Here is a 27,599-nt window from a genome sequence, read left to right on the forward strand (position 1 = left end):
GGGCCAATTTCCATCAAACTTGGTACACATCATCCTTGGGTAAAAGGGATTAAGGTTTGTTGAAATAAAGGGCCAAAAACCTTTAGATCCCTTAAAAGGGTAGAGGTGTTCTGCATTTTATCAAAGCAGTAGAGAAGAAGATTTTCAGAGATTTAATGCATTTTCACTATCCTGCCAAATGGCCTTGACCCAGGAGCCAGAAATTTCACAATTTAGGTAGATAGCTTCATGGACATCATAATCATGTATTTTTCTCAAAAAGATATGAAAGTGGAGAATTTTTTCTAAGATCTAATACATTTTCACTGTATACATGAGCATATTGGTCCTGCCCTAGGGCCTGAACCCCTGATTCAGGATCAACGAATTTCCCAATTTAGACAGAGAGCTTCATGGACATCATAATCATACATTTAACTTTTCTCAATTAGATATGGGAGTAGAGCAGATTTTCTAAGATCTAATACATCTCCACTATATGTATGTCCGTCGGATGGGACGTTTAAGGGTGCCGTGTTAAGGATAATACACACACCCCCCCCTTGGCACGCAAAAGATCGTTTCCCTGATGTTCAAAAAATAGTAGGGTCACTGGGGGCCGTCAGGGAAACTCAAACATTCACAACCAAACATAATTCAATTAGTTAACGGCCGTAAAATGGCAGAAATATTGCCAAAACGCCGTAAAACCTCAATCAATCAATCTTCACTATATGACCATATTGGCCCCGCCCTAGGGCCTGAACCCCTGACCCAGGAGCCATGAATTTTACAATTTTGGAAGAGGCACCCTTGCTCATTATAACCATGAATTCAGTTTGTCTGCTAGCTGCTCAGGAGTAGAGAAGATTTTTAAAGATTGTATACATTTTGTTCAGTTTTTACTCAAATTCATGACCCCTGAGGGCTAGGATAATTAATTTCACATCTTAAGTTCCCCTACAGATGCTACACACAAAATTTAGTCAAAATTGGTTAAGTAGTTTAACAGAAGAAGCTGAAAATGTTCAAATGTTAACGGACGGTGCATAACGACGGACGAAAAGGGATAGCAATAGATCACCTGAGTAACTAAGGTGACCTAAAATTCTGTTAAAAACAACAACTGAACAATAGCAGGCCAATGTGACTCATGTGCGCGAATGGTCTCATTCTGGTCTTGTGGTAAGTTAAGCGTTTTTCTGTTTGTTGTGCATTGAAATGCTTTATTGAACTATCTCAGCTTATTTCTTTTACATGTACAAGATATAAACCCGCATCAGAATAATCCTTCAAAAATGAAACGCACATGTACAGTAACGAACTTTAAAACTGGATAGAAAGATTTCACCACAATGACAATCATTATGAAAATTCCGTTTTTGCCAGAAAAATTGCTAATGTGTTTCACACGACGTGACACTAAAACCTGCACCATATGCCCCATTTCATTTGCAAGTTTGTTTTGATTTTCTTATTATATCTCTCCTCTTTCAGGGACATACATATGGTTTTTGTACTTTCTGTCCGTCTCACTGTCACAAAATCTAGTGAACGCTTCCCCTCCTATGTCGCTTTTCGGATATATACTTGAAACTTTAATTTGTACATTGCTTCATTGTCATTTGTAGATGTGCATATTGGTGCAACAGGGGGATCAAATTATTTTCCTTAACGTTATAGTGGATCTAAGAGGAATGGAGAATGTAAATTAGCTTGTGAACACTTCTCCTAGATGGCTTATCAAATAGATTCGAAATTTTGTACAATACTTCATTGCCATTTGTAGATGTGCAAATTGGTGGGACAGGAGAATCCAATTATTTTCGTAAAAGTTATAGTGGATCTAAAACGGGCGGAGGATGTAAAATGTCTTGTAACACTTTTCCTCCTAAATGGCTTATCAGATACATTTGAAACTTTGTACAATACTTCAATTCCATTTGTAGCCGTGCATATTGTCGGGACAGAAGGATCCAATTATTTCCCTAAAGTTATAATGGATATAAGAGGGGTGGATGGTGTCAAAATAGCTTGTGAACGCTTCTCCTGCTACATGGCTTATCCGATAGACTTGGAATTTTGTACAATACTTCAATGCCATTTGCAGATGTGCATATGTTAGGGACAGGAGGACTCACTTGTTGTTTCTTAAATTTATGATGGATCTGGGGGTGGAGGATGTAAATAGTTTGTGAATTCATCTCCTATGTCGCTCATCAGAGTTCACAATGTCTATTTTTCTTCTTATACTTTCTCCTCCGTAAAATGGAGTACATTAAGGGGAGGATGTTCCATTTGGAACTTTTCCAAATTCAGGGAGCTGGGAAGACATTTGCTTTTCATAAAAATAATCTCTGGTTATTAAGACACCCTCATGCTTACTCCTCCTAGGCACCTGATCCCACCCACCTCTGGTGTGTCCAGGGGTCCGTGTTTGCCCATCTATTAATTTTGCATTCTGTATAGGAATTATGAGATTGATTTGATTGTTCTTGATTATTTTCACGTTTTCATCACATCGATATAAACAAAACAATTTGTTGTGATAAATCAATGTAATTATAAATAACGAGCAGTGATTATTTATTCATTTATTAGATGCAATCATTATTGTGTAATATAGAAACAGTACTATGCTATTAATTTATGTCATCAATTTCTAATTTTGCTTCATATCCATCAACATGGCGACCCCAGCTGCTATGGCGGCTATCATTCCTATAATGCTGAAGGCAAAGGCGAAGTGATATTTGAAGTCCGATAGGAGGAGGAGATCACTGGCTTTGCTCGCATAAACTGCTATCGAAATTAAGATGAAGAAAGCTACAAAATTACATGGATTAAACATTAAAATATGGTTTTATGGCATTTTTAATGCTAATTATACACAATGGGTTACAAAACTGAATAGCGTCATGAACGTTTGTCCACACACAGTGATGACAGTACAATGACTGTAAAAGAAATCGAGCTCTCGTACTTTCATCAAAGTCACATGCGAATATTTGGTTACAGCCCCTGAAACGTTCTTCTTTCCCACTTGAACGGTGAACGAACGCAGCGAACGGTTGGTGAGCAAACGCAGAACGCTAACGGAGCGCACGATGAACGCAAGATGATATATTTTGGGAAAGTGTAGGATTTTACTTGGATTGTACAAGTTTATTTCATAATCAGGTAAGAAAAACGATATGTATATTTAAGGTAATTCCCCATACCACATCTTAATATTGAAAAACCTACAGATTTCTTTTCTATCAAAATTTACGTGTATTTTGTCGAGGATGTATATTGACCATATTCCCGAATAAAAATGTTTAGCGGCCTTTCCCAGAGTACAGCCACTTCTAAAAATAGAACACATCACTTTAAAAGAAGCAGTGTTAATATACATACATTTTAAGGCACTGTCTTTATTTAAACGATAGGAATATGTTTCTTTCATATGAATGGAAGAAAATGTATTGCATTTTACTGTTTTCAATAATTTTTCATCTACTGAACCATACTCTTGGTTTCAAGGTGATGAAAATGCACGTATAGTTGTCAAATTTTGACTAATCATAGCCTACTATATCCGGAAAATTGTGTTTTCAAAAATCTACAGATTTTTTAAACATTTCAATATGTTTAACTTTACACTCCAGCTATCATTTGACATAAGAAGTAGATAGGGTATCGGATAATTTGAGAGCCCGATGACCCTCTCTAGAGTAAAAACCTTGAAAAAACGCATATTGGAAAATGGTGTCTAAAATTCTTATCTCAGCAAACATGTTTCATTCATCATTTACATTACTAAATTACCATTTCAAGAAATATTACAGGGTGGTTGTTGAAAAACGGTTTAAAATATTAAAGCTTCAAATAGCTAAAAACCACTTTCATTGATTGCCGTAAGCTTTAAGGATCGGGCTTGAAGTTAGAAAAATCCTAACTTTACTATGGAGCTCACTAAATCCATAGTCTACGTCACATGAACATTGACATGACGTCACAATGAATGAAAAAAATAAATTGATTTCACCAGATCTAGTTGGAACAAAGTAATGTAGATCAGAAGGGTTTTTACATTTTAATGCTCATTCAGAGAATGCTAACCTAAGTTCAAGCTACGAACTTTGGGAAATTCGAATATTTTAAACCCCCGAATTCTGCATTTCTCGCCTCCTTGGTAATTTTTAGTTCCTGGTAGTTTTTAACAATATGATACAGCCATGCGACGCGATGTGAGTGTTAACGACATGTAACTACCACGTACTTTCCGAGACGTTTTAATCAGAACATCAGTGAAGGTCATGCCCGGCCAGAAACGTGTTTTAGATAAAAGAAAATTACATTACAACACCCATGATCCATACTGTGCGTACAAGAACACAAACGTGCGACAACTAGGCCTAAATATGTGACAAATCTATCAGCGTATACTCTAAATTGAACCGAAATCATTAGACACAACAGAGATATGCACATGTTTGCCTCTAAAGCGCTTTTTGTCGTGTAAGTAAATATAAAAAATTTGCAAGAGGGGTGGGGGGGGGGGGGTACAATGTCGGTATAGCTTTAGATTATACATATATTTTATTTAGATCATGACGACATCGATCGTATTCTTTCAGGTTTAAATAAAGTATAAGGAAAACATAACAAAAATATGTGACTGTCAGTATACATGTAGCATACAAAAATTTGCATTTTGTTGAATAGGAGATTCGATATTTCTACCCGTCATTAATAATCAGAAACCACACAAAGAAATGACTTACAATATACACATTGAAAGTTGGCAACACAATTTAATCTGTAATATATGCAGAAATTTCACGGGAATTACTAAAGGACTGTGTGTCATAACGCAATGTGTATGGAGAGTTCCCGACTTCGCGATGTATATAACTATAAGCATTTTCTCTCCCGAGCGTTGTCTTGTATAAAACCGGCTTGTTTGTGTTATTGCGATTCGTATGTTGTTGGTTTTTAATTCTAAATTTTTGTTGTTTGCTTTCAAACAATCAATCCTTATACGGTCTACAAAATTCACCAAAAAGCCAACGGGTTCGTTGAATGTGTGATGACGTTCGTGACTCGTGAATAACGTTATTTGACGTGATATGGGGAATTACCTTAATTAAAGAGTAAACGATGAAATCAATCGGAATCGGGAAACTGTATGTTCTACAGTTCTGGATAAATTCAGTCTAAACAAACATAGTAAGTTGAAATATTACTATAAAAAAGTTGTATGAAGTACCTTCCATTTCTCTTAATACTGGAAACTGAAAACTAATCAATAGTTATTAGTCCCCTACCGACGAAGTCGAAAGGGGACTTTAGTTTGCGCTCTGTCCGTCTCTCTAGTTTTCCGCACTTATTTCTCTGTTCTTGCAGATATTTATTTGATATTTGGTACGTTGCTTTGCCATAACAAGTTACAGATCAAATGCAAATTTCGTCTTGGTCCGTTGATTTTTCACTTAGTTATGGCCCTTGGACAGAGAAAAATAGCATGAATTATCAGTTTTCCAGACTTTTTTTTTGTCCTTGCAGATATTCATTTGATATTTAGTACATTGCTTTGCCATAAAAAGGTACAGATAAAGTTCGAATTTCGTCTCGGTCCGTTGATTTTTTTACTTAGTTATGGCCCTTGGGCTTAGTAAAATAGCATGAATTATTAGTTTTCCGGACTTTTCTTTAGTTGTGCTTGCAGATATTCATTTGATATTTGGTATATTGCTTTGCCATAACAAGTTACAGATCAAGTTGAAATTTCGTCTCGGTCCATTGATTTTTCATAAAGTTAAGGCCCTTGGACTTAGCAGTCTATCATGAATTATCAGTTTTCCGAACTTTTTGTAGTTGTGCTTGCAGATATCCATTTGTTACATATATTTGGCACATTGGTTTGCCATAACAAGTTACAGATCAAGTTCAAATTCCATCTCGGTCCGTTGATTTTTCATTGTTAGTTTACATCCAAGTTTCTTATTTATGTAGATAAGAGTACTACACTCGTTAAAACTTCTAGCATAGTAATACAACACTATAGCTGAATTATTTATGAACACCGACATGTCACAGTTTATTGACTTTTGTCTTTTTTTCTTGGTCTAGTCTCTACTCGAATAGTAGTTGATTTCCAATCATTCCTATCCTGGTTCCCCAATTTCTCCTTTTACCATAACCTACATAATGAACTTTGAATATTGTTGTGGTACAGTAATTTTTGCAACCGGTAGGGGACTATGTATTGCCATGCAATACTTTCAGAATAATACAGTTAATTTCATTGGTCGAGGGCTGGTCACGTGGAGGGAGACAATTCGTGATGTCTCCCTCACGCGCAGGGTGACAACTGTGTTGTCTCCCTCTAGAAGATAATTTTTAAAGCGAGCAACGTAACCATAGGAAAATATGCGGGATCGTAAATCATAAACTTCAGCGTCAACATTAACGGTCACAAATAACGATCGAGAAGAAAATATTTCTATTCTAATGCAATTTTGCATTTCACTTGATGTTTACGTTTTTGTCTTGAAATACGTTACGAAATGTTTACGTTTGACGTTATGTTTTTGCGTCATTCTACTGTAACTTTCTCAAACCTCAATATTTGCTTTCGTTAACATCTATATCTAATAAATGTATGACATTGAGTGTAAAACAAAATAATGTATGTAGTTGAGGGTAACATTAATTTCAGCCCTCAAAAACTATTGAAAAGTTATCAGAATTTTCGGCAGAGAAAGTTATTATGAATTCATTGACAATTTAGATGAAAAAAAAATACATGGTAAAAGTCAATTAAATGTGTGATAGTTTTTGTAATATTCAAATTCTTCAGGATAATAAAACTATTATGGACTGTTTAGCAGGGAGACATCACAAATTATCAGGTCTGAGTAGGGTTATCACCCGAGGGCGCCTATGGTATCCCGCATATTTTCAATTATTTTTTAATAGGGCTTTAACGCTTGTGCCAATAGAAGTTTCTTCTACAGGGAGACAACGCAGTTGTCATCATGCGCGTGAGGCAGACATCACGGATTGTCTGCCTCCACGTGACCAGCCCTCGACCAATGAAATTGACTGTATTATTCTGAAGGATAATAATAACCGACACCTGATAATTTGTGATGTCTCCCTGTTAAACAGTCCATAATAGTTTTATTATCCTGAAGAATCTTCAACGTTAAAAAAAACTATCACATTTATTGACTTGTACCATATACCTTTTTTTTTTTTTTTTAAATTTAAGGAAAGTCCGTGCTTTTACGTATCCGGTTTTAAATTTTAAACACCGACTAGAAAGTTCCAGTTATAACTTCTTTGTCCGATGTTTGTAGTTTACGAAAACTGTACGAGTTAAATTTAGCATTCAAATGTGAATCTTAGATATATTTATCATGAATCATTATAGTATCAAGTCCGCACTAGTTCCAATGGTACAAAGCAATGTAATATATACATTGATCTCTAAAAGGCTCATAGCTTGCAATCTAAGCCTGAACAAGTTAAAAATCATACATAGGCGTGACCCTCACAGTGGAATTCAAACTGTTTTTAGTGAGTTTGTGTTTGGTTCAAAGAAACCCAGAATTATAAATCCTCAGAAAATCATCAGCAAAGCTGTTGAATATTTGAACTCTTCTTCACAAGTACTTTCAAGAAACAAAATTATTTGTACATGAGCTGTAGTTGCTAGAATCTACACATATGTTACACTATATTTATTTTTTCTATAAGACTTAGTATGAGATAACATGTAGGTATTTTTATGTATGATATGATTGATAGCCAAACAAAAAAAGAATAACACACACACCAAAAAAATTGTGAGAAAAAGGAAGGGGTGGGGGAGCCCCCCCCCCCCTCCCTTCTTGTGTTCTAATTGTCTGGTAGGACACAATTTTCAGTATGTTTTACATATATATATATTGTCATATTCTGTTAATCTTGATTTTAAGACTGTATTTGCTGTTACAATTTACTATTTTCAAAGTGTGCAAAGAATAATTGTAAAACTTAAATTTAAAAATGGGGGTTTACGTACTTAAGAGACCATTTTGCGAAATATCTCTGGTCAACTATGGTAAAATATGTTTTTTTTGTTAACCTTAGATATAATGCTAACCTTAGATATAATGCTACATATTTTTAAAGAAAAACTGGCATGTAAACAATTTAGATTTTGAGAATTTTTCAAAATTGCGATATTCTGTGATTTTTTTCTGAAGGATGTGAGCAGATTAAATAACAATTGTGTATGTTCTCAATTGAATATCTTTAAAAATTCTCTCAGTAAATAAATAGCTATTGGTTTTTATATATTATAGCTTAATATGATGTGCTTTGGTGCATATTTTTAATAAAACATGAGATCATGCTTTCTTGTGTTAAAATTTGGCTTTTGCATTTGGGGGTATATGTGCTCTGTAGCATATAGTATAAAAATAAACCCGCAAAGGTATGTCTAATATGGGTGTTTTAGTTAGTTTATGAGTTGTTAAAGTTATTTAAATGAAGAAAAAAATTGATTGACAGAAATTTCTAATAGTATTTACCTACCTTAAAACGTGAACAAATTCGTAATAACTTTCTCTGCAGAAAATTCTGATAACTTTTCAATAGTTTTCGAGGGATGAAATAAATGTTACCCTCAACTACATACATTATTTTGTTTTACACTCAATGTCCTACATTTATTAGATATATATGTTAACGAAAGCAAAACATTGAGGTTTGAGAAAGTCAAACGAGAGAAAGCTTTCAATTGTGACGTCACAGTAGAATGACGCAAAAGCATAACTGACATCTGGTTAGTCTTTGAATATATACAAAATCCATGAATTGTTCAGACTGTACTTTAGAGTCCACAACCTCTACCTTTATGCGGTTTTGTTTTACCTAACAACGTGGTATCCATAGTGCAATTGATTTTCGAAAGCGAGAAAATACGCCTTAAATAAAACTTAAGATAACCGATATACGCTGTTCCAAGAATTTAAAGCGGAAGTCAGATCAATATTCTTGAAGCAAGTGCAAGTCACCTTGATTTATTTATATGCTATACTTTGCGATATAAGAAAGAATTTGGCAAATATTTTCACACACTAGGCTTATTTTTAACTGAGTATTATAGTTGCATTTAAAATAGCTCGCTATGAGTTACGCGTTTTCTTATGTTTATACTACTTTACATTAGTTACGGTGAAAGCAATCATTTGTATCAAACTTGTTTAACTGTTTACCAATTCTTAGCCCCGTCTTTACAGAAATGATTTTGACTACGGATAACTCAGTTTACTTGATCAAGATATAAGACTAACGATGGGTGTGATCGGTCAACGGGAGATGCCTACTCCTTAGACACCTGACCCTACCTCTGTTATATACAGTGGTCCGTGTTTGCCCAACTTTTAATTTTGTTTTCTTTATAGGATTTTCGAGATTGATCAGTTCATTATCTTCATCTTTCATACGTTAAAAATTAAACTTACCTCCAGCAAAAGATGCCCCTATCGCAACAAGGAGAATCGGCTTTTTGTCTTTCATGACGAAAAGTTTTAAAACTGTCATCAGTGCAGCAACCACAAGGGTCAGAACACCCAGTATACCCATAGCCCGAACAGCTTTGAGCCAATCTGTAAAATAGCTTAGATATCTTTAATCATGTCACTCTATAAAATAGCCTGGCCAAATGTATACCGGTCTATAAAATAGCTTAGATAAATTTACTCCGGTCTGTAAATAACTTAGATAGATTTAATCCAGTCATTCGGTAAAATACTGTGGGTAATTTTATACTATTCTGTAAATACTAGTAGCTAAGACAGCTTAATCCTGTCAATCTGTAACATACATGTAGCTTGGATGATTTAACCGGTTCGTATATTTATCAGCATTCTATCAAAACATAGATGTAAATCAGCATTTATCATGTGTAAATATTAGTATCAACATTAATCTAATTAGTGATATTTAGCACTTTACCTCCTATTTGGTGGATTTGCAGTAATATGTAAATATATATACCTGGAGGAGTTCCTAAGTCTGTGCAGACGTTTTCTCCCGTAAAATCGTTGCAACTCTTCCAAAGCCCTTGATGAAGGTTTGTGCCCGCTCCATCTATATTAATCCAATATGGTGACGCCAAACCGATTACTTGAAATATTACTCCACAAATGATTAGCACTAGTGCAATAAGCAAACACTTAGAGGCATCCATTTCCTTCAATTGAAAAAATATATATCTAAGAAATAAATTTCATTTTTATGCCCCCGAGATCGAAAATTTAACCTTGCTAATAAATTTCGAAAAGCAAGTGATAGAGATGTGATATTTCACATAAGTATTCCTTATGAGAAGACCTTTCCGTGTGTACCATTTGTGACCCTGTGACTTCTACCTTGGAGTTTGACCTACTTTTTGAAAACTTTAACCTTAATAATAACTTTTGAACAGTAGGATACTTTTTGAAAACTTTAACCTTAATAACTTTTGAACAGTAGGAGCAAGATCTTTGATATTTCTTATGAGTGTTTCTTGTTACAAGACCTTTCCGTGTATACCGACATTTCTTACCCTGTGACCTAGACCTTGGAGTTTGACCTACTTTTTAAAAACTTTAACCTTGCTAATAACTTTTTAACAGTAGGAGCTAGAGCTATGATATTTCATATGAGTATTCCTTGTGACAAGACCTTTCCGTTGGTACTAAACCGTTTGACCTTGGCATTTGACCTACGTTTAAATAAATTGGCATTGGTGATAACTTGTAAATGGTAAATATTTGAGCTTTCATATTGCACATGAGCATTTCTTGTGACAAGATATTTCTTCTGGTACCAAGATATTTGCCCTTGTGACCTTGGCCATCTTCGGAATTGGCCATTATCGGGGGCATCTGTGTTTCACAAACACATCTTGTTGAAATATACCTTGGGTCAAATGCTGTCTGACGTGTTTCATTATGTTCTTGGCACACTGAATCCGACTATTGGTTACTCCGTTTGCGTAATAAAGATATAGGGCTTACATCGGGTGTGACCGGTCGACGGGGGATGCTTACTCTCCTAGACATCTGATCAAACCTCTGTTATATAAAGGGGTCCGTTTTTACCTAACTCCCTATATTGTATTCCTTAAAGGAGTTATGAGATTTATAACTGTTTGTTATCTTCATTTTTCACGAGGGTATGATCTGCGACGCTATACACCTGCGTAGGTTTTGAAACGAATTAGCACTTCATTAAAAGTATACCGGCGTGAAGTGTTTGCTGTTCATGTATTTTCAAAAATGAAACTTATTTCTTATATTTAAATTCTATTTTCATTTCTGTTGAAGAATTCCCACTCGTTAAAATAGTCGTATAGTATTTATGAAGCTTCTCAGGCACATTGCTCACATTGATGAGGAAATGCCTATCAAAAAGGTAAAATCGTTGGATTTGTAAATACATATGTATGAAAAGGTGAAGATAACGAACAGTGATCAATCTCATGACTCCTATAAGAAAATCAAGAGTTGGACAAACACGGACCCCAGGACATACCAGAGGTGGTATCAGGTGCTTAAAGAGATAAAATATTCCTGTCGACCGGTCATATTCGCCATGAGCTCTTACATCTTGATAAAGATAAACGGAATAATCCGTAGTCAAAATCAGTGTGTAAAGAACTGCCTAAAATTGGTATGAAACACTTTAGATAGCATATGACCAATGGTAGGTTGTATTGGCAAACTAAATCGTTATAACGACCATATAATTTGCGAAATGTTGACTAACGAGACTGTTGAAACCCCTGCATCATCAACTTGTTTGTCAGTAGCCTGTCTCGATTTAAAAACTGACCATATGTAGAACAAGGTCTTGTGCATCGAATTAGTTGAGAGATATAAACACCATATGCATGTGATAATGTAATATACATAAATATGGGAAGCAGACGATGGAGAAGCTGAAATCATCCCGTTTGTCATAAAATTGAGTTGTCATGATCAGTTTGCCGTTAATATCTATTTTCAATCAAATGTCTAAGTATGAGGCAAAAGTGGATTACTATTTATTATTAACATTTATAAAGCGCACAATTGTACGAACAAAAACGCAATCAATGGCGCTGTACATGTAAATTAGATTAAAAGATACACAAGTTTGAAACATTAATATTGACTAATTGTCAACATAGCAATGTCCATGAAGGAATAATAAGTTAGTTGAATGCACTGATATAATACAACGATTTCGACTGGCGCTTGAAAATATTATAATTGCTGATTGTTCTAATGTTTGTTGGAAGTTCATTCCACACGATTGGTCCCGATATGGCAAATGACCTTGAAGCAAATGTTTTGCGTTTAACGACAGGGACAATGCATTTAGTGTTTTAGCGTCATTGTTTAGGGAGCGAATATTAATGTTGTATGGTGATGTTCGAATGATCAGCATTTCTCTTAAGTATGTTGGGCTTTCACTATCATTGAGACATTTAAAAACAATGCATGCAACTATAAACTTGATCCAAAAATGCACAGGTAACCATTGTAAATGCATTAAAGCCTCTTTAGAACTACCTGCCGACTTCCACTTTAACACAAGTTTTACCGCACGATTTTTTAATAACTGCAGCCTTTTGATGGTACATTTGGGCAATCCATATAGCACACTGTTGGCATAATCCAAATGGCTAGTAACTAACGATAGTACCAACTGCTTGCACGAGTCATCAGTAAGATATTGACGAACGTGTTTAATAATGTAAAATAAATTCACTTACAAATTTCTTAAAGGTTAAATGTTTATCTAAATAACATCCTAGATACTTGATGCACGATTTATTGATTTGGAAGATGACACTGATAACATTTGTTGACTTCCAAATAGAACAAACTCCGTTTTACTTGGGTTTAATTTAAGTCTGTTCAATTCATCGAGTTGTTGATATCTACCAAAACGGCCTCCAAATTTGTCATCGTACGCTTTTCATCATCAAAGGTCTTCGGGTTGGAACTATGATATGCGGAGTGGTCATCGGCATAACCAAGTAGTGAGACCCCGGAGTATTCAATAAAATGCTGTAAAGTACTAGCATAAACAGTGTAAAGAACAGGCCCACATATTCACCTTGTGGTACAGAAAATTTAAGTATCTTATCTTGGTTTAGATTTAGATGCACTTCCGCCATTCTGGGGGAAGGATATGTTTTAAACCAATCCAGTGCAGAATCGGACACCCCGAAAATTGTTTGTAACACCTTGCCGAGTGTACTATAATCAACAGTGTCGAAAGCAGTGGAAAGATCTAACGCAACTACCGCTGTGACCTGTTGCTTTTCCATTTTCCAAAGAATATCAGATGAGAGTTTGAGAAGAGCTGTTTCGGTACTAAAGCCACTTCTGTATGCACTTTGGTAATCTGATAGTAGTTTGCGCAATTCCATGTATTTCATAAACTGGTTTAATGAACACTTTTCGACAATTTTTGAAATGTACAATAAGTTACTCACCGGACGATATTTTTTTAAAAATCGCCTCTAAACCATTTTCTTCAGTATTGGTCTTATGATTGCTGTTTTTCACTCATTTACAAAAACACCAGATGTAAGAGATTTGCTGACTATGGCGGTTATTGTTGGCAATAACACCTCAGAATACTGTTTTATCAATTTTGATGGAATGGGGTCAGCTAGGCAGGTTGTAGGCTTTGAGTTTCAGAGCACACTTAAAACATCTACATCAGACACTGAATTAAAATTATTAAACTGGTATGTGCATTTGAATCCAAGATTTGGATCAAATTGTTCGAAATTGTCTAAATTTGGCGAATGTTTAAAATTTTATACATAAAGAATGAACGAAATTTGTCTGCGAATGATCCCTCACTAGTATTTCACGGCATATCATTGTTATTATTTCTACCCATCAATCCAAAGACTAGATTGTACATTTTTTTTATGCATCCTTACCGCACTCAACAATATTTGATTGATTGTATATTGTTTAACGTCCCTCTCGAGAATATTTCACTCATATGGAGACGTCACCATCATCGGTGAAGGGCTGCAAAATTTAGACCTAAGCTCGGCTCTTATGGCCTTTGAGCAGGGAGGGGTCTTTATCGTGACACACCTGCTGTGACACGGGACCTCGGTTTTTGCAGTCTCTTCCGAAGGACTGTCCCATTTAGTCACCTCTTACGACAAGCAAGGGGTACTGAGACCTATTCTAACCCGGATTGAATTGATGTTCTTGAATTTAATGTATCTATGATGTTTTCTGTGCACCCTTTTAACACATCTGTATGCGTGATCATGGTCCACAGCCTTGTTTCCTTTCCATTTTCTATCCGCTGACCTATGACCGGTTCCTCCGTAAACCACGACAAAATAAGTAGAACCTTCACCAATTTCTCCTCTGCAGAAGCATGATTGTCCAAGTATTTCGAAGTTCAGAATTGTAAAACTTTGCTAAATCTTCCGGGTCGTATTGTTTGGTTGCATTTGCATTAAATTGAATGAGATCATTCAGAAAGTCTGCCGTATTTATGATTTTGAGTTTCCTCACTTTCCGGATTTTAGCTCTTCTGAGCCGAAGGCTCAAAGAGCTTATCATATGACCATATGTTTGGCGTGCGGTGTGCGTCAACTTTTTTTTTAAAAAAAGAGCTATATTTCAAGAACCCTTTGGCCAATTTTTGTCAAATTTGCCACAGGGTATTCTTGGCCCAAGGGCTTTCATTTGTACTAAACCTTTAACAAGGGGAGATAATTAGGAAAATGAAACAAAAGTAGTGGTTGCTAAAAATCTTCGTCTCAAAAACTACTGGGCAAATTATCACCAAACTTATGTATGAGGATGAGGATAGGTTGTAAATAAAAAATTGTTCAAGGCATCATCCTGGGGCAAAGGGTGTGGTCTCAATGTCACTTCAAAGTTGACCTTAAATTTTGTTTTGTTGAAACTTTGATATTTTGCGTAGTATAAGGACTAGGATCATCAAATTTTGTCAGTTGATGCATCTTTGTTGTCTTAAAAGTAGGTCATGGTGACCTACTTTTTGAATTTCGCAGGTAATTATTATTAAATGGATTTTGATGCATATCTTGGACACTTTTGAGACTATGATCATCAAAAGTTGTCAGTTGATGGATCATGGAACCTTAAAGTTCGTCATGTGAAAAGAATGTCATCATGACCTACTTTCTGAATTTAATGACTATTCATTTAAGAATTCATTTTAGGTTGTTATTTCAGATACCGAGAGGTTTGGAATCATCAAACCTTGTTGATACGTCTAGAGGCCTCAAAAAATATTTATAAAAAAATAGTAGGTCACAGTGACATACTTTATGAATTTTGCAGACATTCAAATTTCACATTCTCAATTTTAGATGCATATTTTGGACACTATGAAAGCTAGGATCATCAAACTTTGTCAGTTGCTGCATCTTGAGTCTTCCTAGTTGTTGACCAAAAAATAGGTCACCGTGACCTACGTTTGGAATTTGACGGCTATATTTTAATATTTCAGATACTATTTGACTTACAATTATGAAAGTTTGTCAGTTGATGCATGCTGAGTCTTCAGAGTGTGTTGACTAAAAAGTAGGTCACCGTGACCTATTTTTGGATTTTGACGGCTATATTTGAATATTTTAGATACTATTTGACTTACAATCATCAAACTGTCAGTTGATGGGTCTTGAGTCTTCAACCAAAATGTAGGTCACTGTGACCTACTTTTGGAATTTGACGTTTATATCTGAATATTTCAGATACTATTTGACTTCAATTATCAAACTTTGTCAGTTGATGCATCTTGATTGTTTGGAGTGTGTCGACCAAACCGTAGGTCACTTTGGCCTTTTGGAATTTGACGTCTCTATTTGAATACTATTTGACTTGTCAGTTGATGCATCTTGAGTCTTCAGTGTGTCGACCAAAAGTAGGTCACTGTGACGTACTTTTGGACAGTTACATTCAAATGTCCAGGTACTATTTGACTTAACATCATCAAACTTTGTCAGTTGAAACATCATGAGTCCTCGGAGTGTGCAGACTATAAATTAGGTCACCTTGATCTACTTTTTTAACTTCAAAGCTATATCTAAATCAAATGCTAAGAGGCATAGAATCATGAACCTGTTTAGTAGATGTATCTTGAGTCCTCGGAGTGTGTCAATTAAGAAGCTGGTCACTGTGATATACTTTTTGAATTCCATGGCTATATTTAGATATTTCAGATAAGTGGCTTAGATCCATCAAACTTATTAAGTTGATGCATCTAGGCTTCTCAGAGTGTGTCAGCTAAGAGGTAGGTCACTGTGACCTACTTTTGCTTTTTTTGCAAATATATACATCTATCAAATTAAAAACCCAAGGATCATCAAACCTTCACTTAACTCACTCTTTGTTTTTTATTTCAACAGAGCTGAAAAAGTTAAAAAGCAATTTTGTTGATATGGGTTTTAAGAACCATTCTCCAACAATGGCATGAAATGTAATTGCATTAAAAATCGGACAAAATACAATGCGATCCCCTTGTTCTAATTGTATGCATAGTAAATTCGGTATTTAGCACCCTAACCGTCTCTATGTCCCTTGAAAAAATTCATGTAGAAGAGAAATATGTACTACCCAGATATGCACGTAGGTTAAGTAACTTCATTTTGTAATTATTTTGATGGCCTAATCTAATAGTGTACTGTATGATATCCCCTTCATACACTATCATGTGATAGGTCTTTAAAACCTTGTTAATTGATGAATCTTGGTCAGTGAGAATTTTTGCCTGTTCTACAGTGTATCAGAAGAGCGATTCTAGACCCATGGCCCTCTTGTTCTAGTTATCTTAGGCTTAGATAGAGATATGTATGAATGAAACTATGGTCACTTAATTGAAAATTTTCGGTTGGTTCGGACCAAACTATCTGATCCTTGTTCCGTACCATAATCAGATCAATTGTATTATCAGATCGACAATTTACAAGTGGGGTTAATCCCTTAACTTCACAAAGTTCGTTGACGGCAATTGTGTCTAAGTCGTCAACTTTATTGTAATGAATGTTGAAATCACCATATATGATAACATTGCGGTGGGTTGTTATAATCTCTTCTAGAACAGATATAAATTCCTCAAACAACACCGTTGTGGTCACTGGATGCGCTGCTGAGTAAGGAGGACGATAAACCGTAAGAATATGCATTGTTGTCGATCTATATTCTATATAAATAATGAAAATTCAAAGGAGTCTTTTTGTCCAGAATTAACCAACTTTACATCAAGAGTGTATGTACATGATACCCATTCCGCCACCTGATCGAAACTTCCGGTGAACATCGATAAAGTTATAGTCAGAAACGCTAATATCAGATCTGACAATTGTATGTTTTGGATTACTGTCATCTACCAAGTTTTCGTTACGCAACACTTATCCAATTTGCTGTAATATGGTGAAGAAATGCATCATCTTTGTTACATATTGACTGCGTGTTAGCAATTAAAAAAGAAAGATTTCTGTCAATAGAGTAATCAATAAAATTTCTGCTTAGAGGTCGCAATAGATCCAGAGGAACTCCTTTGTTCCATTCTTTTTGTTTTACTATTTTCCCTCTCGGCCTATGACCACGATAACGTCTCTTAATTCCGAGCAGTTTATTTTGTTCCATACATTTTCATCAAGTCTAAGAGTTGACATGCTGTTGTTATACCTGACTTTAACTCCAGTGGAGTGTACACAAAAGGAATGCGGTTGTGATTTTGACTGACTTCAACTGACCGTAGTTTATCGACAGTAGTTTGAAAATAAACCCAATAAATATACACAAAAATTTAAAGCAATCCGCAAGCAAAACTATCAAACGTCTTCCTGAAGTCTTTACCAACATGGTGATATAAAAATCCACAAGTTTGCGCTTGAAACAACACTAAAATTCTTGAGAATAACAGAGAGATAAAAAAACAAAAACATGCTGCCATTCACGCACTAGAGCTAAGAACGACTCTGTGGTGTCTTTCATTCCGAGTTCACAGGGATATGTCGAATCGACATATGAATTAAAATTATTATTGTTAATAGATAAAGCGTCGTCGATACAATGTATATCTAAATGTCGATTTGAAGGCCACAGCAAGAGATTGTTTTCTTCTCACGTAGAAGTATTTGAATAAATTCTGCTTCATAAGAATATAAAAATAGGTCAGCTAATAAAGGAGCACAATTCGTACCCATTGGAATTCCAACAGTCTGTTGAAAGACCTGATAAAAAAAAAAGACTACGAAGATATTGTCAATGAGAATCTCCAGCATATTTTAAATGTCAACTTCAGAGTACTTGTGCGTGGAATCATGTATTGTCATGTAGTGCAAGTTTTGATATTTCTAATAGTGAGCGCTATTATACACATGTGACGCTCCGAAAATGCAAAGGTTGTGTAAGAGTTTAAAATTCCAATTTTCAAGCATTTACAACAATGCTACATGTATATTTGACGCCGCCATGGTACGAGCGAGGCTCGATCTCACGACTTCCAGTCACGAAGCGAACGCTATATCACTAAGGTACCGTGATCGGTATAAAAAGAATGTATATTGCGGGAGAAAAGGGACAAATTTGGAAAAGATGAAATCAAAGGAGCACAAGCTTAAGCTGTATATATTAGATGTGGATAAAAAGTTAGAGATGTAGCAAACAAGTGATTGGTAACGAATTGGAGACGAACGCAAGAGCAAAATCAACAGCGAACAAGACTATAGATAGTAAAGAGAAATGTGGATAACATAAAATACAAGAGAAGAACATCAACAAGGAAATTCTGCAAGGAATTAAAGAACTACAAGCATGTTCACGTAACTTTCCTAAAATGTGTCGTAAGATCAACTTAGGACACGTCTTAAGATGGCATTTGTGTGATCTTTTCCATTTTAAAAAAAGTTGTGTATCCCAAATGTAGTTACCAACATGGGAATCCTGCAGGGAATTACAGAACGGGCTAAAATGTAAGTTATGTAATTGTTTTTAAACATTTGGGAAAGGAGAAGAAATGGATGGCATGTAAAATACCAGGAAATGAACTGCTGAGAAAACACAGTAACGGATATCGAAATTTACTCGCGATTAAAAGTACTTGAAGATTTTAGAAAATTACACCTTTAATAATGAATCGAAAACATAATAGTTTTATGTTCCGAATCGACAACATGATGTTGTATGGGGCCCTCATGCAGATGAAGTACCAGACGTCAGCTGTGTCAAGTGAAGCGTTAATTCATGGCATGGGGTACAATGAGAGTTCATGGTTTGCCGAAACTTCACAATGCTCCATCCGCGGCAAAACTACCATTGCAAATAATTATGTGACCAATATTTTTGAAAAAGAACTAAGCTTTCACTAAGTCGACAGAAAAACAATGAAGACAGTTAAATATGAAGATCGCGCAGTGTTTGTTCAAGTTGTAACGGCACCTCGCATTGTTCTCGTAACACAAAACTAGTGTAGAAATGATTTACCAAACTTTAATTCTCCAATTGAATTACCTGGTAATTCCCCAAACCTAAATTGCTTTAAAAATCTGTGGAACACTAATGTTCTGGACTGGAAGAAAGAATGACCCGTGTCCGATATAAAATTACATGTACATGTACGTCGCCGTCTTCAATGTGCAAGGAGGGAAATACCTCAGAAACATATGATTTTATTAATTCACTCACTGCCAGACAGAATCGAAAATGTACTAAAATACAAAGTTTGAATGTCTGCTTATTGAAATTCACAAACTTTGCACATGAATTGTTTATAAATAGATTTATGATTTTTCTAAACCTCCCTTTAGAAATCGGTGCAGTTTCCTTATACAATCACAATAAATACAATATAGATGTAGATGCACTACTAATTCTTTTTTGCTACCAAATATTTTTGTTATAATTCTACCTGTATATATCTGATGTGAAAGCAATATTCAATAGGTACAAGTCTTTGCCGATTAAACAGCTGATCATTGATTTAATACTTATTCAGAAATTAGCACAATTAATTTGTGTGATCTTTCCCATTTCAGAAAACTTATGGATCCCATTTAGCTACCAATCAGAGTTGTGATAAAGCTTGAATATGTCTTAAAACTAGTCCATGTCAGAATTTAAATGTGATTGATCACTGTTTGTTATCTTCATATGTTGATTTTAATGACTCATCAAAGGCTAGTGATATTTATTCCAGGGGCCCTTGTTTGCCCTTCCCTTAATTCTGTATTATTTATAGGGCTTATAAGATTTGATAACTGTTCGTTATCTTCACTTGACCATTCAGAATATTCAGAGATTTTATGGTGTGTTTTTTTAAATTATGTCGACATCATTTTTATACTCCCGCAACAAGTTGGGGGGGGGGGGGTATACTGGAATCGGGTTGTCCGTCTGTCTGTCCGTCCGTCCGTCTGTCGACGCAATGGTTTCCGGGCTCTAAAGCATTATCCTTTCCACCTACCGTCACCATATCATATATATGGACTACCCATGGAATGAAGATGTTCCCTATCGATTTTGGGGTCAAAAGGTCAAAGGTCACGCGCACTGGACATCGAAGTAGCAATATGGTTTCCGGGCTCTAAAGCGTTATCCTTTCCACCTACAGTCACCATATCATACATATAGACTACCCATGGGATGAAGATGTTCCCTATTGATTTTTGGGTCAACAGGTCAAAGGTCACGCGCACTGGACATCGAAGTAGCAATAAGGTTTCCGGGCTTTAAAGCGTTATCCTTTCCACCTACAGTCACCATATCATACATATGGACTACCCATGGGATGAAGATGATCCCTATCGATTTTGGGGTCAAAAGGTCAAAGGTCAAGCACACTGGACATCGAAGTAACAATATGGTTTCCGGGCTCTAAAGCGTTATCCTTTCCACCTACAGTCACCATATCATACATATGGACTACCCATGGAATGAAGATGTTCCCTATCGATTTTGGGGTCAAAAGGTCAAAGGTCACACGCACTGGACATCGAAATAGCAATATGGTTCGGTTTGTCATGCCATTTGTTTTTTACACTCAGAAAAGAGGGAGTTTATACCTATTACCAACACCCTTTGGGAGATTGGGGTAAGCGGGGGGTATTCTTAGTGAGCATTGCTCACAGTACCTCTTGTTTATATTTTAATTTTGTTTTATGAGAGTAACCAGAACTTCACAGAGTAAAACCAAATGCGGGATGGCGAGATCTTCTTGTTGACCTCTTTGAATTTGAAGTCGTGTAATAAAAGAAATACATTAAAACACATGCTTTAAAATTTGATTTTAAAGATCTTTATCCAGTCAATACAATTTCTTTTAAAATGAAAATGATTTAGAATTTAGTTAAGAGTAAGAACCATCGATTTTGTGTTCTTTATAGGATTTATGAGATTGATCAATGTTCATAATCTTCATTATTCCATTGAATCAAAGATTTTCTCAAACTTTGTCAACACTAACAAGCCAAGTATGTACCTTTACTCAGTAGACGACAATAGGCATTATAAATCTGTTATTTTCACCAATGTATCTACCTTTGATATAACCAAGATAAGTGTCATAAAAATGAAATCTAAAATAATTGACTTTTATTTCACATTTTAAACATCCAGAAATAAGTTAACACCAGACGATCAGTTGAGTAACTGGACGATATTTTTTTTAAATCGTTACTAGAGGTTATGCAAGAAATAATGTCAAACCTATCTCAAAATATGTAGTTCTGTTTTGGTAAAAATACAGGTTCATTGCAACCTAAACAAACTTTTCAAAATCGGCACGAACAGCATCCATTTATGGACATTTTTCTTCTTTTTTTCCCACTTCCAATATTTCACTTTCTAAAAATATCATTTGGTGTGATTTATCTTTCGAGAAATACTTTATAATTTTTGTGTAATGTACAACCAAACTCTTTCACATTGCTCCAATGTGACGAAATACTGTAACATAATCGGAACCATTTAAAAAAAAAAGATTTAATCATTTTTACATTATTTTCTTGCATTTATCCTCCCACTAGAGATGGTCACGGTTCATATAACAATAGAATGGCGATGCTTAAACGTTTTAATTTGAATAAATTGATGAAGTTCAGTATCTAGTATTATGGAAAATTTTGCATCCAGTATAAGTCAATGGAATTTCTTTATTTCAGTGTAAAAAAAACTTTTGTTTAACACTTGTTCATTTATCTATCAAAATGACTATTATAGCGTATACTCAATTAATAAATTAATAAATCCTTCTATTTTCATGAATAATTATATATTAAAAGATACCCGTTTTTCATCAGGTGTTTTAATAAAAATTCTCGATATAATAATATACATGTATTAATCCTATTTTTGATTTATCATCAAAGTATGTACAAAAATTTATATAAATATATATTAATTTTCAAATGTTGAAATAAACCAAGATTTGACATTTTTCTAGATAAAAATTACCTGATCGGTAAATTGAATTACGTCCGGGGAACAGGATATGGTTTGACAATATGAAGACAGACCTGCTTTTGTATAGGCTGCGATAACTCACATTATTTCTGCACCTGTTTAGGCATGATCATTTACAGGATCAGACAAGACGAGGAAATGTCCAAAATCTAACAAACGGGTACATCTTTGACACATGTTTGGGATGGGCTTGCAGTGGGAATTCCGCCTCTCGTCTTACACGTTGAGCTGATAAGTTTATCAATGAATCGTCAACATGTTGATGCAATACATCTCGAGAAGAGTAATTTCGCAACACGTTTGTCACAATTTTAGTGAAACATTTCAAAGGTCATCCGCTAAACTACCTGCATATAGGCATTTTTAGCAACAACAAAATATAATAACGTTATTGGTAGTCCTATTCCTTTGAAAAGTTATAGATAGAAAAATATTAAATGTTGCAAAAGAGCAGTGTTACTTGTATTTCACATAATGTATATTTTCAGATTTTCCGCACAGACTTGGTGTTCGATGAAACACATCTATACATTATCATAATAGTTGAGTGAAAAAAAAAGCTTATTTCATTTTAAAACTTCTCTAAATATGTTGCGAGCATGAACAGAAAATTACAAATGAAGATTTAAACATAAATTTAATAAAAGAAAATTTTGCACTGTAGTCTGCAAGAATATACGCCAGGGTATTGTGAAATTGTCCCTGAAATAGGAAAATTGTGGCAACTTGACTTTGGAAAGTACTTTAATTTCAGTACAATGTACAATAAACAAACTTTTAATAACTTACAAGACATTCTATTGTACTTATCATTTTAAATCATTCTTATCCATTTTTGAAAAGGCAGAGTGATGATAAGGCAGAATGTATTTTAAAGTTTTATTTTCAAAAGGATAACAGAAAATAGTGAAATCAAGAAGAACTAGTACTTATTGTAACGGGGACCGTTACAGATGTTCCCCAAACATTCCCCCATTTAGTAAGTGGTGACATTTATTTCAGTACAAGTGGTTTTGACCTTTGCAAACTGTGTAGCATGTGAATATATAACTATCTTATAACGTTCAGTCCATTTCATACTAGTTCAAATCAGTTATAAAGATCTGAGAGTTTTGTGCACGTGCACATACGTGCATGCACGTGCATATAAATAATTCGACCATCTCGATACATTAGAAGTCTTACCATATGAGTACAAGAGAAGTTTCACAACAGTTCAATGAAAAACGAGAAATTAACGGCAACTCAAAACTACAAAGACCGAAATCAATGCACGTGCATACACGTGCGCGTGAGTACGACACAGTAATTTTGTTGATGCTAATCAATAGACATTTGAACAATATACTTACTATATGAATTTGGTATCGATTGCTTCACTCATAAGAAAGTTATTGGGATTTCAAAATCGTCCAATCAGAATTAAGCGCACGTGCATGCGCATGCAGGGAAGTGATTTTGAGACTATTAATATATTGACAGGCCCAAAACATACCTGCAACCTAATTTTCAAACCTATTCATTGCAATCTCAAAATGTTATAGACCAATACTTAAATTTAGATGTCAAAAATTACATTGCACGCGCATTCACGCGCACGCTATTTTCATAATGGAAAATTTGTTGCCATCATTTCTTAGACATTCATATCATAGATCCTCAGGGTAAATTTGAATTCATTTCCGTTTTTAATTCAATAGTTATGACCATTTTAGTACCCGAAAAATGAAAGAAAATCTATGCACGTGCATACACGCGCACGTGAGTATGACTCAGCATCAATGTTGATGTCATTCAATAGACATTTGATAGATATACTTACAGTATAAATTTCATATTGTTTCCATCATTTATAAGAAAGTTAAGGCGATTTGAAAATCGTCCAATCAGAATTTAGCACACGTGCATGCACGTGCCGGATGGTAATTATGACTGTACACTTTTGTTAAGAATATCAAGATACATATAAAATACAAGTTTGAAAAGATTTTGACAAAAAACAAAAAAGTTATGGTCATTGAAAGAATTGAACCTTCAAAAGACAATACACGTGCGTGCGCATGCGCGTTTGCAATTTTTATTACATTGATCTGTAGATGTTTAACATGTCTACCTATCCTGTAAATATCATTAAATTTCCTTAATTTGCATCAATGTTATAAACGATTTTGTATTATCCAATCAAATTGAAGCACACGTGCATGCGCGTGCAGAATTGAAATTTTGACGATGCCAAACAGTTAAGGGTCCCAAGTTATACCTACGATATAAATAGGAAACAATTTCATTGAAAAATAAAAAAGTTAGACGCATTCCAAAGTTTGTAAACAAAAAATTCAATGCACGTGCATGCACATGCATTCATTTTCAGACAAAATGACATTCGTTCCGCACATCTACATATGCTATACTATCATCCTAAAAAGGTTTCATATTGATCCCTTGAGTAGTTTCTGAGAACACTCGTGGACAAAAAAGTCCCAAGAAGAAAGAAAGAATAATAATAACTAGACACGATCTCGTTGCGAGCAACGAGTAGGTCTTCCGTCCGATTTGTTGATGCACTCGGAGTTAAAAAAGAAAAAGAAAAGACAAATGAGTCCCAATTTAGTTTCCGACTTTAAGACACTTTAGATATAATCAATTTTTCATATCATAAGCTTCTGAAGCAAAGTTGCGGTGAAATTCGTTTGAAATTCGACTCTCCAGGCGAGCCATAAGGCCCGCGGGCCTATTTCTTGATGTCATTTGTTAGCCCTCTATAGACTCAACAACTTTAGTTCTATATGTCTTTACAAAATATTTACCTGTAAAAAGTTATTGAGATCGACCGATATCGACAAAAAATCGACTCTACAGGCGAGCCATTAGGACCATAGGCCTATTTCTTGATATCAATCGATAGATCTCGATAAACTGAACAACTTTTGTTCAATATGTCCTTACAAAATATTTACCAGTTACAAGTTTTTGAAATCGACTGATATCGACAAAAATCGACTCTACAGGCGAGCCATGAGGCCCACAGACCCATTTTTTGATATTGATCGATAGGTTATGACACATTCAACAACTTTTGTTCAATAATGCTTTTCAAAAAATATGTCGTTTTAAAGATATGAGGCGTCAAATATTTACGATTTTGGCCCTTAAAATCTCTAATTACGTAACATATGACCTACTTTTTGATTTGATAAGACCAAGCTCGTTGAGATGAACATTTCCGCTTCTACAACTTATTATAAAATATTAATAGTTTCTGAGATATTCTCAAAAACATTTGGACCCTTCTGAACCCCTAATTTAAAGGGCCAGCCCGTTTTGCTTGATATCGTAAGAAAGGCCTTGTCATTTTAAACATTTTTTGCTCAACAAGTATTTAGAAATTCTTTACCGTTCTCGAGTTATCTCTACAAGAAATATTTAGGGGCCAAACTGTAGCTCCCAAACGGGGCCACATAGGGAAAAAACGAAATGTACATATTGTTTAGATTATCATTCTGAACAACTTTTGTTCAATAATGCTTTTCAAAATATTTGTCGTTTTCAAGATATGAGGCGTCAATTATTTATGATTTTGGCCCTTAAAATCCCTTATTACGTAACATATGACCTACTTTTTGATTTGATAAGAACAAGCTCGTTTAGATGAACATTTCCGCTTCAATGACTTATTACAAAATATTAATAGTTTCTGAGATATTCTCATCAACCTTTGGACCCTTCTGGGCCCCTCATTTAAAGGGTCAGCCCCTTTTGCTTGATATCGTAAGAAAGGTCATGACATTTCAAACATTTTTTGTTCAACAAGTATTTAGAAATTCTTTACCGTTCTCGAGTTATTTCTAGAAGTAATTTTTAGGGGCCAAACTGTAGCTCCCTAACGGGGCCACATAGGGTAAAAACGAAATATGCATATTGTTCAGATCATCATTCTGAACAACTTTTGTTCTTTATTGCTTTTCAAAATATTTGTCGTTTTCGAGATACAAGGGGTAAAAAATTTATGGTTTTGGCCCTTAAAATCCCTTATTACGTAACATATGACCTAAATTTTTATATGAATAGATTTGGATTGTTGAGATGAACATTTTTTGTTCTTTGACTTATACCAAAATATTAACGATTTTTGAGATATTTGATCTAGACTTTGAGCCCTTCTAGATCCCTAATTTAAGGGGCTAGCCCCTAAATCTTGATATTTTCGAAAAGATCTCGTAAATGTGCACAACTTTTGTTCTACATGTCTTAACAAAATATTTGCAAGAAAAAAGATATTGGAGATCAAAGGTCAAAAATCGCCGAAATCGGCAAAAAATTTTGGCATCCATTTTTTCAGGTCCAGGCGAGCTTTTAGGCAAATCGCCTCCGGTAAAATCGAATCCCCCACAAATCTTCTAAAATGTTTACTCTATCTTGTGTAGAAATTTGAAGACTCTAGCTTCAAAACTAACGGAGGAGATGTGTGGACAACAAGGCCCTTCAAAAAGTCACTAAAAGAGAGATAACTCCTGACCGGAAGTGACGTCAAGCACGAAATTTTGCAAGCAAAGTCTCGTCACCAAAAGACATCTTTCCTGAAAATTTCGTGAAAATCGATCGAGAAATGGCTGAGAAAAACGCGTGTACTACCAAGGAAAATAATAATAATAACTAGACACGATCTCGTTGCGAGCAACGAGTAGGTCTTCCGTCCGATTTGTTGATGCACTCGGAGTTAAAAAAAAAAAAAGAAAAGACAAATGAGTCCCAATTTAGTTTCCGACTTTAAGACACTTTAGATATAATCAATTTTTCATATCATAAGCTTCTGAAGCAAAGTTGCGGTGAAATTCGTTTGAAATTCGACTCTCCAGACGAGCCATAAGGCCCGCGGGCCTATTTCTTGATGTCATTTGTTAGCCCTCTATAGACTCAACAACTTTAGTTCTATATGTCTTTACAAAATATTTACCTGTAAAAAGTTATTGAGATCGACCGATATTGACAAAAAATCGACTCTACAGGCGAGCCATTAGGACCATAGGCCTATTTCTTGATATCAATCGATAGATCTCGATAAACTGAACAACTTTTGTTCAATATGTCCTTACAAAATATTTACCAGTTACAAGTTTTTGAAATCGA

General features: G+C 35.0%; 1 protein-coding gene across 2 annotated transcripts in view; it reads right to left on the bottom strand.

The window, feature by feature from the left end:
* The window catches only part of LOC125677535 (uncharacterized), a 94,918-nt gene extending 72,274 nt beyond the window's left edge, over positions 1 to 22,644 (bottom strand). Inside the window, exons 1-4 of one of the 2 annotated variants that reach the window (XM_056142287.1) lie at positions 22,464 to 22,631; positions 10,018 to 10,213; positions 9,483 to 9,626; positions 2,559 to 2,805 (exon numbers count right to left, since the gene is read on the bottom strand). In XM_056142287.1, coding sequence (XP_055998262.1) covers positions 2,642 to 2,805; positions 9,483 to 9,626; positions 10,018 to 10,210 — 501 coding nt within the window. In that variant the 5' untranslated portion in view covers positions 10,211 to 10,213; positions 22,464 to 22,631 and the 3' untranslated portion in view covers positions 2,559 to 2,641. Of the gene's footprint in view, positions 1 to 2,558; positions 2,806 to 9,482; positions 9,627 to 10,017; positions 10,214 to 22,463 lie in introns of those variants that run through there. The other variant, XM_056142288.1, reaches the window with a different exon arrangement.
* Positions 22,645 to 27,599: the final 4,955 nt, after the last annotated feature.

This window comes from Ostrea edulis, chromosome 6, assembly GCF_947568905.1.
Source record: "Ostrea edulis chromosome 6, xbOstEdul1.1, whole genome shotgun sequence".
Taxonomy (NCBI): domain Eukaryota; kingdom Metazoa; phylum Mollusca; class Bivalvia; order Ostreida; family Ostreidae; genus Ostrea; species Ostrea edulis.